At 46.6% G+C, this 15875-nt stretch overlaps 1 protein-coding gene and 1 pseudogene across 1 annotated transcript; both read right to left on the bottom strand.

Annotated features, from left to right (window-relative positions):
* Nucleotides 1-55: 55 nt before the first annotated feature.
* LOC125629858 (tetratricopeptide repeat protein 5-like) lies at nucleotides 56-8331 on the bottom strand (annotated as a pseudogene).
* Nucleotides 8332-9086: 755 nt separating this feature from the next.
* On the bottom strand, nucleotides 9087-10054 carry LOC142068964 (olfactory receptor 6N1-like). The gene is given in 2 exon segments (XM_075119080.1): nucleotides 9087-9424; nucleotides 9427-10054. Coding segments are annotated over 2 exon segments (966 nt in total).
* Nucleotides 10055-15875: the final 5821 nt, after the last annotated feature.

Here is a 15875-nt window from a genome sequence, read left to right as displayed (position 1 = left end):
CGTGAGGAAAGGGTGGGGATTAACCCTTAAACTGACGAAGGGCTACAGTCCTGCTTCAACCTGCTATCTCTAGTGACTTCCCATATCCCTCCTCCCCAGGGGCCAGGCCTATGAATCTCTCTAGCACTAAGGACCTGGCTGTGCTCATATTGCCCTGGTGCTGGACATGGTGTTGCTGGAGGTGCAGTTTGGGGATTGCCACCAGGTTACTGATGAGCACACCCCAGCTCTGCAGCATGTTATAGACAGTGATGGCAAAACAGGGGCCCTCGGAGTCAGCCAGGCTGAATGTGCTGCCAGGAAACCAGGTGAGAGCGTGAGCATGGTGCTGGGACAGGAGTTAGGGTGACGGATGGATGGCACCGAGGATATATAGATGGATGGATGGAAGGCCACACTGATAGTCATGAAGATGGATGCATGGGAAAATGGAACTGAGGAAGCACGGATGGATGAACAGAGCTCAGGACTGACAGATGGGTAGCAGGATGGAGAGATGGATGGAGCTCAGGAGGGACAGATGGATAGCAGGATGGATGGATAGACAGATGGAGCTCAGAACTGAAAAATGGATAGCAGGATGGATGGGTGGACAGGGCTCTGGACTGAGATGGATAGCAGGATGGACAGAGATCAGGACTGACAGAGGGATAGCAGGATGGATGGGTGACAGAGCTCAGGACTGATAGATAGATAGCAGGATGGACAGGGCTCTGGACTGACAGATGGACAGCAGGATAGATGAAGCTCAGGACTGACAGATGGGTAGCAGGATGGACAGGGCTCTGGACTGACAGATAGAAAGCAAGATGGACAAATGGATGAAGCTCAAGGACTGACAGATGGGTAGCAGGACTGATAGACAGATGTAGCTCAGGAGTGACAGATAGATAGTAGGATGGACAGAGCTCAGGAGTGACAGATAGAAAACAGGATGGATGGATGGATGGTACAGAAGATGGATAGATGACATTAATAGAAAGCACTAAAGATGGGTAGACGGACAGGCTGGTACTCACAAAGGTACCTTCTTGTCCGTGGTGAGGCTGAAGACCACCCTACCCAGCACTATGGCCCCCGTGTTCACGCCCAGCTGCAGGGCTATCAGGGGCCGATGCTCCAGTGCTGCCTTCTGTCCCAAGGACCCCTGGTACTGCCCATCCTCACAGGGGCCCAGCTGGGATGGGTGCAGGCTTCCCAGCATGCTCTGCCACTTCTTACCCTTCACTTTGCCCTACAAGGGGAGGACGGATGGCTGGGTCACTGACTGAGACATGCCTCCCTGTAGACCGGGCAGGGAGCAGGGTGGATGCTCTACCTTGATCTCCAGGAGGCTGGTGAGATGCTCCAAGAAATCCAGGAGCTGCTGCTGGCACTGCCGGGGTTCGGGCCAGGCTGGATCAAGGGCTGCTGCATGGGAAAACCCCTCCAAGGCCTCTGTGTAATTCTCCTCATATTTATGCAGCTTACCCAAGAGAAACACAGCACATTCACAAACACAGAAAATAACACATTCCACAGCACAATGCTAGGGTTACAGCAGCGGGTTTTGGAGCCAGAACTCCTGGGTTCTGTTCCAGGTCTGAGGTGGTCTAGTGGGTTAGAGTGAGGGGGCTGGGAGCCAAGACTCCTGGTTTCTATTTCTGGCTCAAGGTTGGGGGGAGGGGTCCACTGGGTTAGAGCAGCATGTTCAGGAAATCAAGATTCCTGGGTTCAATTCCTGGGTCTGGTAGGGAAGTGGGCTCCAGTGGTTAGACCAGAAAGTAGCAGTGACACACAGACACCCTGAGCAGGGCTCATTTCTTCCAGCAGGGGGCAGCAGGCACACAGACATAGACACACACCCAGAGTACATCACAGTTCTTTCTAACTTGATGGCCAAACAGAAAGCACCCCAACTGAGCCCTGGCCCTGCTCGGTGCCCTCTAGAACCACACAAGGGCACTGATGCCGGCACTGACTCCCAGGGGAGAGTGATCCCTACTGAGCCCCCATGTCTTTCAATCACATTTTCTGAAGGGGTATAGCTGAGGATGGAGGATTGAATGGATGGCTACAGCTGATGATGGGTGGAGGGATGGCTATAGCTGAGGATGGATAGACAGAATCATATAGCTGAGGGAGATGGATGAATACAGCTGAGAATGGATGGTGGGCTGGAGAGATATAGCTGCGGATGAATGGATGGACAGAGGCATATAGCTGGAGAGATATAGCTGCAGATGAATGGATGTACAGAAGCATATAGCTGAGGATGGATGGTGGGCTGGAGGGATGGCTATATCTGAGCCTGGATGGATGGAGGGAGGGAGGGATTGCTATAGCTGAGGATGGAGGGATGGCAGGACACTGAGGATGGAGGGTTGAATGGATGGAGGGATGGACATCACTGAGGATGGAGGGACATAGTTGAGGATGGATGGATGAATGGATGGACAGAGGCATATAGCTGAGGATGGACGGGGTGATGGATGGATGGCCATAGCTGAGCATGGACGGATGGATGGATGGAGAGAGGGATTGCTATAGCTGAGGATGGGGGGTGGCGGGACACTGAGAATGGAGGGTTGAATGGATTGAGGGAAGGATATAGCTGAGGATGGAGGGATGATGGGACATAGTGAGAATGGAGGCCTGAATGGAGGGATATTGCATTGGCTGAGGTATATTGTCCTCCCCCTAGAGCCAGATGAAGGGCAGGAAGTTGCAGAGCATGCTGGGAAGCCTGAGCCCCTCCCAGGTGGCACTACGTGGGGTCCCAGTGTCCCTTGGGGCAGGGAGTGGGCGGGAGTGTTGTCTAGGGAAGGGAAAGGGGCTGTCACTCACACCACAAGTGGCTGTCCTGCATGTCCATCTGGACAGCCAGCTTGGCCTGCTGGATGCTGTCCATGACATTCTGGGCGTGCTGCTCTGCACTCTCAGCTTGCAGCTGCTGCAGAACCATGGACAGGTTCTTCAGCAAGACCTTGTTCTTCCACTGTGGGGGTGGACACGGAGCCAGGGTCAGCACCTCAGCCTAGCCTTCTGCCTCCCCACCCAAACCTCTTCTGCCCTGAGTTCGGCCCCCTCGACTCGCCCTGTAGGCCTCGCCCAGCTGGTTCCAGGCCTCACCACCTCTGGGTCTAGCTTCACGGCCTTGGCCAGCAGCTCCTCAACCTGGGGGCTGTAGTCAGGTGTGATGTTCAGAACCTTCCCCTTCAGCATCAGCACCTGGGCCAGGCCCTGGGAACAGCTGGAGAAACAGAGCCATAGGGGGAGGGCACAGCCTGTGGCACAGCTCCCCTCCAGCCCCAGGGCAGGGGACTGGCTGGCTCAGGAGGGGGAATGGGGCACAGGTCCTATCCCCTCTAGGGGGCGCTGGCCGCAATCCAGCCCCAGGGAAGGACACTGGTTGGCTCATTGGGGTGAGGAATGGAGCATGGGGCCTTTCCCTTCCAGGGGTGTCAGTTCTAATCCATCTGCAGGTGGCCCCAGTTCTGTCTGGCTCCTGGGGGTGGGGAATGGGATGCCAGGTTTTCCCCTCTAGGGCAGGGGTCACATTTCCCTCCTGTACCCAGTTGCCATCTATCTCTCCCATCTGCTGTAGTGTCTTCTCTGTTTCCTCCAGCACGTCCTGCTGCTTTCTCTCAGCATCCTCCACGCCATGGCTTTCAAAGTAGTGATCCCGGAAATAGTACAGGTCATCGACCAATTCCTGTGGGGATGAGGGACAGGGATGAGACAGAGGTGAGAGAGGCAGGGATGAGAATGATCACATTGGTAAACTACACCCTAGTTGCACTGCCTCAGGTGGCCTGCAGCCTGGTGCTTAAGGCACTGGACTGGCACGAAAGAAACCTGGATTGAAATCACAGCTTCACCAGAGACTCTGCATGTAACCTTGGGTAAGTGACTTAGGCTAGGGATTTCAAAGGAGCCTAAGGAAATAAGGCCCCAAATTACATTGCAAGCCAGTTGGAATTGGGCTCTTCACTCCTTTGGCCTCATTTGCAAATCCAAGTCACTGAATCTCTCTGTGCCTCAGTTTCCTGCCCAGATTGGGATTTTCAAAGCTGGTGAAGGAATTCGGAAATCAGTTCCCATTATTAGATGTATTATGATAGTCATGGCCCAGGCCCCCTTGAGCTAGATGCTGTACAAACACAGAGAAAAAGGCTGTCCCAGCTCCTAAGAGCTAATTAATGGAAATCGGGCATCCCAATCCATTATGCAGTTCTGATATCATCAATTTCAGATGATGAGCTCTTCGGAGAGGGACTGTCTCACTGCGGGTCTGTGCAGCATCCAGCACAATGGGCCCTCACTTTGGTCAGGGTCTTGGCAGCATCTGGCACAATGGGATCCCAATCTTATTAGGGGTCTGGGTGGTACCCGGCCCAGTGAGGCCCTGACCACATCTTAGATATAATTTGAAGGCATTCAAAGTGCCCAGAGGATCAATCTGACCCATTTAAATATGAGCCCTATCACCTGGTGTACAGGCCTCACACACTTCAGCCTAACGCTTTTCACCACTATTATTATTTATTATTTGTATTATGGTAGCACTTGTCCAACATCAGGGCCCCTGTTGTGCCAGGTGCTGCACAGGCCCTGACCGAGATCAGGGCCTCATTGCGCCAGATGCTGCACCAACCCCAGCCGAGATCAGTGCCCAGGATTCTGCTGGGTGCTGCACAGACACAGTGGGAGACAGCCCCTGCTCTGAAGAGCTCCCTGTCTCAACAGACAAAAGAAGGATTATTATCCCCATTGTATAGACAGGGAAAGTCAGTCACAAAGGTCTAGTGCCCCAGGCTGCCTTTTAAAGCCCCAAATATCAGTGATCCCATCACACTCAGACCGCTCCCTCTCCCTATGCTAATGACCCCTTTATTGTGATTTTAATTAAAAATCCAATACACAGTTTACAAATGTTACATCCCACAGCATTTTACAGGTTGTTTCATAGACTCATAGATTTTAAGGGCAGAAGGGACCATCGTGATCATCTAGTCTGACCTCCTGCACATCGCAGGCCACAGAACCTCACCCACCCACTCCTGTAATAGACCCTTAACCTCTGGCTAATGTAGTAAGATGAGGCCCTGAAACATAAACCCTTGTATCAGAGGCCCAGTATGAGGCCTACTGCCTGAGCCAAAGTAATTGTTAAGACTTTGCTAACATAAAGCAAAGCTAAGCTATGAGCCAGAGGCAGGCCCTGCTCACAGAAGCTGGCAAGAAGGTGGCTGATGTTGCAAAGACACACATACCTAAAAGGTACTGGACACTAGAGATATAAACATATGCCAGGATGATACCAGAATACTCTGAAAATAACACATTCCACATAGAACATGGTGACCCATCCTAAAGACAGGGTCAAAAGAATAATATGATGGATAGAGTTGTTTTCATTGAACCAACATGTACAAGGTGATAGGTGGCACCTTACTACATAGAGGGGTTGTACCTCAATACGTCAGGAGTGATGTGTAACGGTGATGGAGGTGGATCCGAGGTCGAGTATGGGCAAATTCATCAGGAACAGGGGCAGTAGGTTTGTATAATTTTTGGTGGTGCACAGAACAGGTCCAAGTCCTACCCCACCCCCAGCCTTGTAAACCAACGTGCAGTAACTCCTCACTTAAAGTCGTCCCGATTACCGTTGTTTTGGTGATAAGGTGATGATCAATGAAAGCAGTGGCTCTCAAACTTTTTTTTCCATTGACCACTTGAAAATTGCTGAGGGTCTTTGCGGACCACTTAATGATCTTTCCCAACGTTGTTTGTACCGTTAGCTAACCATTGTAAAGCGCTTTGGATAAAAGTGCTTGTCACACGGAGCCTCCTTTCTGTGAACAGACTGTCTGCAGGGCAAGAAGCTTCACAACTTCGAACTTCCTGGGTCTGACCTCAGAGCATTCAGCATCCCCTTCCTCACCATGCGCTTCCCACAGTAAGCCCACACAGGCGGGGCTCTCGGGAAAGCCAGAGGGTCCTGCACCCCATCTCCGCAGTCAGACATGACTCTCAGCCAGCCAGTAAAACAGAAGGTTTATTAGATGACAGGAACACGGTCTAAAAGAGAGTTTGTTGGTACAGAGAATAGGACGGCTCAATCAGGTCCATCTTGGGGGCAGGGAGGCCAGACCACATCTGTGCCTCCCTCCATTTCCCCAAGCCCTTACACCCCCTTTCCTGGGGAGGTTTGAGAATAATATCCTAACCAATCAGTTACAAAGTGAACACAGACCCAAATCTCTGGATCTTTCGACACTGAAAAAAAAATCAATCAGTTTTTAAAAGAAGAATTTTATTTAAAAAAAAAGAAAAGGTAAAAATCCCCTCTGTAAAATCAGGTTGGAAGATAACTTTACAGGTTAACAAAAGATGAACAAAACACAGAGGAACCCCCTCGAGCCTTAGTTTCAAAGTTACAATGAAACAGGGATAAACCTCCCTCCAGCAAAGGGAAAATTCATAAGTTGAGATAACAAAGATTAAACTAATCCACCTTGCCTCGCTCTACATACAATTTCTGTAATATGAGAGACTGGTTCAGAATGGTTTGGAGGACATGGATTGATGTCCGGTCCCTCTTAGTCCCGAGAGCAAACAAATACAGAAACAAAGAACCCAAAACAAAGCCTCTCCCCCGCTCCCCAGATTTGAAAGTATCTTTTGTCCCCATTGGTTCCTCTGGTCAGGTGCCATGCAGGTTATTTGAGCTTCTTAACCCCTTACAGGTAAGGAGGAATTTTAGGCTACCCTTATGGTTATGACACACACCCCTCCAGTCATGGGAGGGAGGGTGGGAAATGAAGCTGTGTGTGTGTGTGTGTGTGTGTGTGTGTGTATGGGGGGGGGGGAGTTAGTTGGTTACAGTTTGTTGTAATAAGCCATAAATCTAGTGTATCTATTCAGTTCATGATTTTAGTGTCTTGCAAAGTTATGAATTTAAGTTCCCAGGCTCATCTTTTGACAGGGTTGTGCAGATTTCTTTTGAGAATGAGGACTTAGAGGTCAGATGTAGAGTGATCGCTTTGTGAAAAGTACCATTAAACAATTACAATCCACACTTGATGGGGATCACATTCTGAAAGAAATCTTTCCTGAACCCCCACTTCTGGCTTTCAAACAACCCCCCATCCTTTCCAAGCTCATCATCAGAGGCAAGTTCCACACAGATCAGGACACACCAACTCAAAGCCGCATCAGACACTGCCAGAACAACAGATGCAAAAGCAGCAGACATATCTCCTCTGCTACGATGAGCAATACTTCCCCCAACACACCTTTCAAGATCCATGAGTCCTATCTGTGCCTATCATGACATGTGGTGTACCTCATCCAGTGAATCAAATGCCCAGACAACAGCTATGTGGGTGAAACCAGACAATCACTATGCTCTGAAATGAACTGACACAGAAAAATGATAAAAGACAAACACTGTATCACCTCTGGGTGAACACTTTTCACCAAGAGATCACTCTATAGCAGTCCCTTGAAATATGTTAACTACTTATGCTAAACAATCTGTTCCACCTTGTATTTAGCTGACACACTGAGTACATTTCCCAGTCCTGAAGAAGAGCTCTTCTGTCTAAGCTTGAGTCTCTCACCAGCAGAAGATGGTCCAATAAAAGATATTACCTCACCCGCCTTGAGTGATGGGATCCCCGGGGTACAACCTGGAGCTGTGGGACTGCTGCGTCCCCTTAAATCTCCAGCCTGGGCTGTCTCTCACAATAGTATACCAGTGACAAGCAGCAAACCCCTCCAGGTGCTGTGATCACTCAGCCATCAGCTTGTGCAGACACACACCCAGTTAAATTGCATGAATGTTCTCTAAGCCAGTCATGAATTATACAGAGAGAGGCACCAGCCAATCACCCCAGCCTTGTACCCTAGAAATATACTATCTTACACCTCTCAAGACTCCTTTGGACAGTGCAAGCTCATTAATTAGTTGGCCCTTGTGAAGCTGAGCTGAGATTCCCCAAGCACTTGAACCAAAACCACACTGTTTTAAGTAAAATATAAAACAGATTTATTAACTACAGAAAGATAGATTTTAAGTGATTATAAGAACCAGGCATAGAGATCAGAGTTGGTTACATAAGAAATACAAATAAATTTGCAGTCTAAATTCTACAAATGAAGCAAGATTTGAATCAAACAGTTTCTCACCCTAACAGATGTTACAGGCAACTTACAGTTCTCTATAAACAGGCTGGAATCCCTTCCCAGCTTGGGACCAATCTTCCCCAATTCAAAGTATTTGTCTTCCAGACGACCTTCCAGGTGTTGAGATGGTGGAGGAGAGAGGCCAAGTGGTGATGTCATTGACCCTCCTTATACTTTCTCTCCAGGTGCTAGAAAGATCCTTGCTGTGAGGTGGGGTCAGGCAGTACCCATTGTGTACCTGCCCTCTGAGGAGTCTCTGGGAGAGTGGATTCTTCTTGATGGGCCATCAACGCCTGTCTGGCCAGCGATGGGTGCCCCTTTGTTGTTACTGAAAGGCCAGCTGTGCCCATCAACCAACCTCACTATATTTCAGTAACACATTTAGCAATACTTCATAACATCACATACAATGATAGTACCCACAATTCAACAGGATACTAATGTTCAGCAGATCCAGACTTCTCAAATGATCCCTCCCAAGGCACACTTTGTACCAAACACAGCATCCTCCTATCCCAGTGATGAATAGGGGAGTCCAGGGTGCTATTTTTAAGGTACAGAGGGTCACAGCTTGTCTTTGTAATATTCTGGGACCAGCACAGCCACAACAGTGCATGACACTTTTTTCTTTTTACAGTTTCCATCTGCAGGTTTTCAGATGTCAGTTGCCAAAAATCAAAACATTTTTCATTTTTCAGTTATTTTGATGAAAAGTCAAAATCTTCTCTCCCCTCCTCCCCCTGCAAAATTCCAACCATCTGTATCACTCTTAAATTTATATATATGTGTGTGTGTGTGTGTGTGTGTGTGCAAGCACACACATCTCCTGTACACTGCATTTCTGTATCAGGGCCCACTTAGACCCTCCTTCTTTCACAATAGAAACCAGATTGATTGATCCTCATTTCATTCAACTAGTCTGACTTCTTTGTGAGGGCCAGACATTTCCTGACAGCTTTTCTCAGGGCCTCCTTGACCTCTCTGTTTCTCAGGCTGTAGATGAGGGGATTGGCCAGAGGAGTCAGGACTGTGTAGAAGACAGAGAACACCTTGTTCAGGGCTCTCAGGTTGCTGGATTTCGGTAGCGTGTAGACAATCATTATGGTCCCATAGAAAAGTGTTACCACGATGAGGTGAGAGGAGCAAGTGGAGAAGGCCTTTCGCCTCCCGGTGGTGGAAGGGATTCTCAGGATGGTGCTAACGATACAAACATAGGATGTCAAGGTTAATAGAAATGGGGAAACTGCATCTGGGAGGAAAATATATAAAGAACCAGCATCATCTGGCTGGTGTCGCTGCAGGAGAGCTTTAGCATTGGGGTGAGATCACAGAAGAAATGGTCCATTACATTGGGGCCACAGAAAATTAATTGTGACATAAAACACATCACTATTGTACAAGGTAAAAATCCACTTATCCAACACCCAGCTGCTAGCTGGAGGCACAACTTGCCATTCATACAGGTTCCATAGTGCAGTGGTTTGCATATGGCTAAATACCGATCATAAGACATCGCTGCCAGGAGAGAACACTCTGTAGTTGTTAGAAAACAAAAGAAAAAAACCTGTGTCATGCAGCCCCCCACAGAAATGGTTCTGTCCCCAGTCAGTAGACTGGCCAGCATCCTGGGCAGGAGGGCAGAAGTGTAGCAGGTCTCCAGGCAGGACAAGTTCCCCAGGAAGAAGTACATGGGGGTGTGAAGGTGCTGATCAGTCACAACCAGAACAAAGATGAGGATGTTTCCTGCCATGGTCCCAATATAGATCACTAGAAAAACCAGGAAGAGACGGATCTGCAGTTCAGGGAGATCCCCAAAGCCCAGGAGGATGAATTCTGTCACATCTGTTTGATTTTCCGCATCTCCTTTCTCCATGAGCTGCATCCTGTGATCGTGAAAAGTAATGAACATCGAAAGATTTGGCTGTACCATGAAATTAGATAGATTTCCATCTTTTGATCCCATAAGAGTTCCCACTGCAAACTGAGAGCTGGGTTTATGTTCTCTCACAACAGAGAAACTTCTTCACTTCAGAGAGATTCCTCCACACCCCAAAGAGCTGTCACCCAGTTAACTTGCCCCTCTTCTGCCCCATACCCCAACTTTTTTTCATTAATTGATTCTTAGATTTAAGACCAAAAGGGACCATTTGGGGATGGAGGTTGGCACAACTGATTAAAAGAGCTTTAAACTAGAAACTTGGGGGAGATGCTCATGTAATCTCCACGCTTGATTCTAAGATTGAGAGGGCGGAAAATCAAATCAGAAAGGATACAGCAATGGAGAAAGGAGCCACAGTGGGTCGGAGAATGGACATTCAGAGGAAGGATAGTGCTGATACCAGTCAGATAGGTGACACTGGAAGAAGAATAACTGTACCCGATCAGGCAAGGAATGTGGGTGAAGCCAAGCAGCACCAGATAAGATGTTTGTACACCAGTGCAAGGAGCCTGGGTGACAAAATGGATTAATTAGAACTACTGGTACTGGAAGTGAAACCAGATATTATAGGGATAACAGAAACACATAGTAGAATAATAATCATGACTGGAGTACAGGTATTGATGAGTATGTGCTGTTCAGGAAAGACAGAAATAAAGGCAAAGGTGGTGGAGCAGCATTGTATATTAATGATGAAGTAGACTGTAAAGAAATTAGAAGTGATGGAATCGATAAGACAGGGTCTGTTTTGGCTAAAATCACTTTGGGGAAGAAAGCTTCTGGAGGTTCTCCCAGGATAATCGTGGAGTCTGCTAATGACCACCAGGATCCAATATGGATAGAGACCTCTTGTTAATGTTTGTAATGAAACAAATACTACTGTGAATTGTGTGATTAAGGGAGACCTTGATTTCCCACATATAGATTGGAGGACAAGTGCTACAAAAAGTAATTTTCCCTCTGCTGATACTCACACCTTCTTGTCAACTGTTGGAAATGGGCCACCTTGATTGCATTGGCCTTGTTGGCACGACAACAGTAATTTTCCTTTCCTTGGTATTCACCCCTTCTTGTCAACTATTGAGAATAGGCCACTTCCACCTTAATTGAATTGGCTTGTTAGCACTGACCCCCCACTTGGTAAGGCAACTCCTATCTTTTCATGTGCTAGAATATATATTCTGCTTACTCTATTTTTCACTCCATGCATCTGATGAAGTGGGTTTTAGCTCATGAAAGCTTATGCCTAAATAAATGTGATAGTCTCTAAGGTGCCGCAAGGGCTCCTCATTGCCTTGATACCTCCGTCAGGGTTATTATCCTGAAAAAGAAGAGCCAGAGAACCCACTAAGAACTTTGCTATGGCTACTGATTATCACATAGAATGGTGATGTGAAGCGGTAGATAGATAGATAGATAGATAGATAGATAGATAGATAGATAGATAGATAGATAGATAGATAGATAGATAGATAGATAGATTCCGATTTTAATTACATTGATGTAAACCTAGAGTAACTACAGGAAGGCAAAGGTGAATAGGTGAAGGTGAAATAGGAATAAGGAGATCACAGTGAGGTGAGGTGAGGGAGGCAGGTGGAGACGGCTCTATGCTGGCCCTACTCCGAAGGGATTCTCAGCACTGTTTTTTAGATCTGAACATACGACACAATTATAAAAGCAAAGCAGATTAAACCTAAAAGCACATGAAGAGAAATAACAACAATTTCACCGAGATACGAGTCAGAGCAGGTGAGGTGGAGGAGCTGGAGGATTTCACAGAAGAACTGGTCCACCACGTTGCCTCCACAGAAGAATATTGCAAACGTGTTCCTGGTGTGCAATGCAGAGTAGAGAATAACACTGCTCCAGGCACTGGCTGCCATTTGTATTAAAGCTCTCCTGTTCATTACTGTCTCCTAGTGCAATGGTTGGCAGATGGTGATGTATCAATCGTATGCCATGATGGTCAGTAAGGCAAAATTTGCTGAAGCAAAGAATAAGAAAAAAAAAAGACTTGGGTGACACATTCAGAATAAGAAATTGATTTTGTGTTCATGAGGGAATTGACCATAGATTTGGGAATGGTGGCAGAGATGGAACCAAAGTCTAGAATGGACAGATTCATCAGGAAGAAGTACATGGGGTTGTGAAGGTGGCGGTCAAGGGCTATGGCTGTGATGATGATAAGGTTCCCCAGCAGGGATATCAGGTAAAGCGGTAGAAACACCACAAAGATCAAAATCTGCAGCTCCCGAATATCAGAGAATCCCAGGAGAAAGAATTTGATCATGGCGGTTTGGTTGGACATTTTCTTCCTCAGTACACTCTGTGATGTCTGTGGAGGGAATGAGAAGGACAATGATCAGGATTAGAGTGACAGAGGGAATGGCCCTGTTTCTCCTTTCCCTAATACCTCATTCTAGGAATGTCAAAGGTACATAGAACTCATCACTTACAATGACTAGGTATTGTTAGTGCTCCTCACCTCTGACAATCAATCAGTAATATTATCATACTCGTGTAATCTCCTTCATCACTTTACCCAATCTGAGGATTCGGCACAGGGTGTGGCTTGATAAAATGTAGTATGAAGGATGGAACAATCACACTCCAAATCCAACAATTCTTGCAAACAAGGTGCCTCCTTTGCGACCATCACCAAGCTTACCACTTGGGCATGAATCTAATAGACTAAAATGCCAACACAGCCCTGTGTCTTCTATGTCTTCCGTGTAAGTTCTGTACACCCATTTACACCATTTATACTCAGCCAGCAGCAGTGCAGAGCTAGGCCAGGAGCTCTGGGTTCTACTCCCAGTGAGCTCCCATATGTCTTTGAACTGGGTCAGGATAGACAGGCTTTGCTTGGTTCAACTCTAACCCAGGGTCTAAAGGGGCTCCTCTTTATAAAATATTCTGTGCACTGCCAACATTACTCCTTATTCAATTGTTACCCCCACGCAACTATCCCTTTGAAAGAGAAATCACACAGATGGGATAGAATAAATGGGTTTGAAATCAGGCTCTTATCAGGCAATATTAATGATCCCCAATTTATTTAACATTTACTGCTGGTTGGAAATTTTCAGCCGGGTTCTCTTTAGTGGGGATTGTTTTTTCAGCTAAACAATACCGCCAGCAACAATATCTTAGAACTTGTCTGCTTCCCTCAAACATTTTGGGTCATCCAGCACCAGGATGTTTTGGTCAATATCTATCTATATATCAGAATCTAGAAGCTAGGGGTACACGTATCTGAGAATCTTTCACCCCCACCCCCAGATCTTCTGAGACTGAACGGACAGAAATAGACTCAAACCTGTTGCTCTCTGCAGATGAACTATGCGGAGCTGGCTTTGAGTATCACTGGCATTGAAGGACTGATGCTGCGGGAAGGTGATTTATTCATGTCTATTTCCTAAGGGCGAGCGGGACTCACTCCCTGGAGCCCTGCACAGCTCAGCAGCAGAGGCCCAGAGGCAAGTGCAGAGATGCCTAGGTGATAAAGCCAAAAGAGCCATTCTGTCCCTCAAGTCTGAGACCCACATAGTATGAGGCCTATGATGTCCCACAGCATTCCCCGATTCCAGCCCTGCTTCTGTGTTATCTGTGGGCCAGGATCGCAAAGAAGGAGACAGGCACCGACGGGGATTGATCAATGCTCCTAAATGAGCTAGGTGCCTATCATAAAAATAAAAGAAAGGGTAACCACCTTTCCGTATACAGTGCTATAAAATCCCTCTTGGCCAGAGGCAAAACCCTTTCACCTGTAAAGGGTTAAGAAGCTAAGATAACCTCGCTGGCACCTGATCAAAATGACCAATGAGGAGACAAGATACTTTCAAAGCTGGAGGAGGGGGAAACAAAGGATTCCTCTGTCTGTGTGATGCTTTTGCCGGGAACAGATCAGGAGGGCAGTCTCTGAACTTCTGTTAGTCAGTAAGTAATCTAGCTAGAAATGCGTTAGATTTCCTTTTGTTTAATGGCTAGTAAAATAAGCTGTGCTGGATGAAATGGATATTCCTGTTTTTGTGTCTTTTGATAACTTAAGGTTTTGCCTAGAGGGATGCTCTATGTTTTGAATCTGATTACCCTGTAAGATAGTTACCATCCTGATTTTACAGAGGTGATTCTTTTACCTTTTCTTTCATTAAAATTCTTCTTTTAAGAACCTGATTGCTTTTTCATTGTTCTTAAGATCCAAGGGTTTGGAGAGCTATTTTGACCGGATACATTTTAAACATGCTGTGTTTTGTTGCTCTGAATAAATAGACGTATCATTCATGGGTTCCTGAAAAACCAAGGGGCTAATTCTCAGCTGGTTTAAATTGTCATCGCTCTGTTGAAGTCAATAGATCTCTGAGAATTTACACCAGCTGAGGATCTGGTCCACACTCACGATTATGAAATTAAAACTCACTTTGAATATTCTGTACAAAGGCCCTGATTCTGCAGCCACTTCAGCACATTCTCAACTTTAAACACATGAGTGGCTCCACTGAAGGTTTAAAGAAAAAACTTATACTTAAGTCCCTGTTGGTTATGGGTTAGGGCTATGGATAGGGCTTAAGAATAACACCAAACTGGTGTCAGACACTGACACTGTGCAAGGTACTCTCCTTTCCCAATCAATTAAAGCCCTGCAATTGGTGCCCTGGAATTATTCTCCCTTTCTGGGTTCTGGATGATTAACATGAAATAACAGTTTATCCCAAAGCCAGAATCTCTGGGTCTTCGTCTCCAAACTCACCAGTACAGTGTGCCGCTTCCTCACCAACCTCTCCCTCCTGGACGTCCTGCTCACCAGCATGGTCATCCCCATGGTGAGCAATCAGGAGACGAGTTCTTTCCCTTGCTATCATGCCCAGGCCTACTTCAACTTCCTGATGGACTGCATGGAGTTCTTCCTCTTTCGTATCATGTCCTTAGACTTCCAAATGGCCATCTCATACCTCCTGCAATACGTCACTATCATGAGCAATCGTATCTGCCTCTGGCTGGTGGCTGCCTCATGGCAAGGGGTAACATTTGCAAAACCACTTCTGTGGCAAGGTTCCATTTCCAAAAATGCCTTAGTCACTCAGGCCAGATTTTTAAAGGTATTTGGGTGCGTTGTGAGATTTTCAGAAACATCTTATCACTTAATACCCATTGATTTCCATAGGTATTAAGCATCTAGGTTCTTTAGGTAATCCTCCATAGGCACCCAAATACCTTTAAAAATATGGCCGTTTTATGTGTAGAAGTGCCAAAGTCACATTTGAAAATAAGACTTTGGTACCTAAATAACTGGGTGGGAGATGATCATTTTACCCAATGGCAGTAAATGGAGGAGAATTTGTGTGAGCATAAGTGTGAGTGTGTGTGTGTTTATATGAGAAGAAGAGGGAGAATGTCTAGCGAGACAAGGTAGAGCCAGGTCTACACTGGAAAAGTTTTGCTGATATAGCAATACAGACAAACTCTCCTACTGTAAATGGACTAGTAGTTTTGCTGGTATTGCTTACACTGGTTCTCTGAGAGAAACAAGCCACACCGCAGAAGCATTTGTAAGCTGGTTTAACCATGTTTAGACGAGGGGTTTTACTGGAATAGAAATGTTGCCAAAAAAAATCACACTTCCAAGCTGACATTGCTCTGATGGTGAAAGTTTCTAGTGTCGATCTATTCTTTGTGTTTCTTTTTGTGAGATTACATTCTAAGTGCAATGTACTGAGACATTGCTTTCAGTGTGTCTTTGCTAGTCAAGTACGCTGCTCAC

The sequence above is a fragment of the Caretta caretta genome, chromosome 14, assembly GCF_965140235.1.
Source record: "Caretta caretta isolate rCarCar2 chromosome 14, rCarCar1.hap1, whole genome shotgun sequence".
Lineage (NCBI taxonomy): Eukaryota > Metazoa > Chordata > Testudines > Cheloniidae > Caretta > Caretta caretta.
This window is presented reverse-complemented; position numbering and strand designations above follow the sequence as displayed.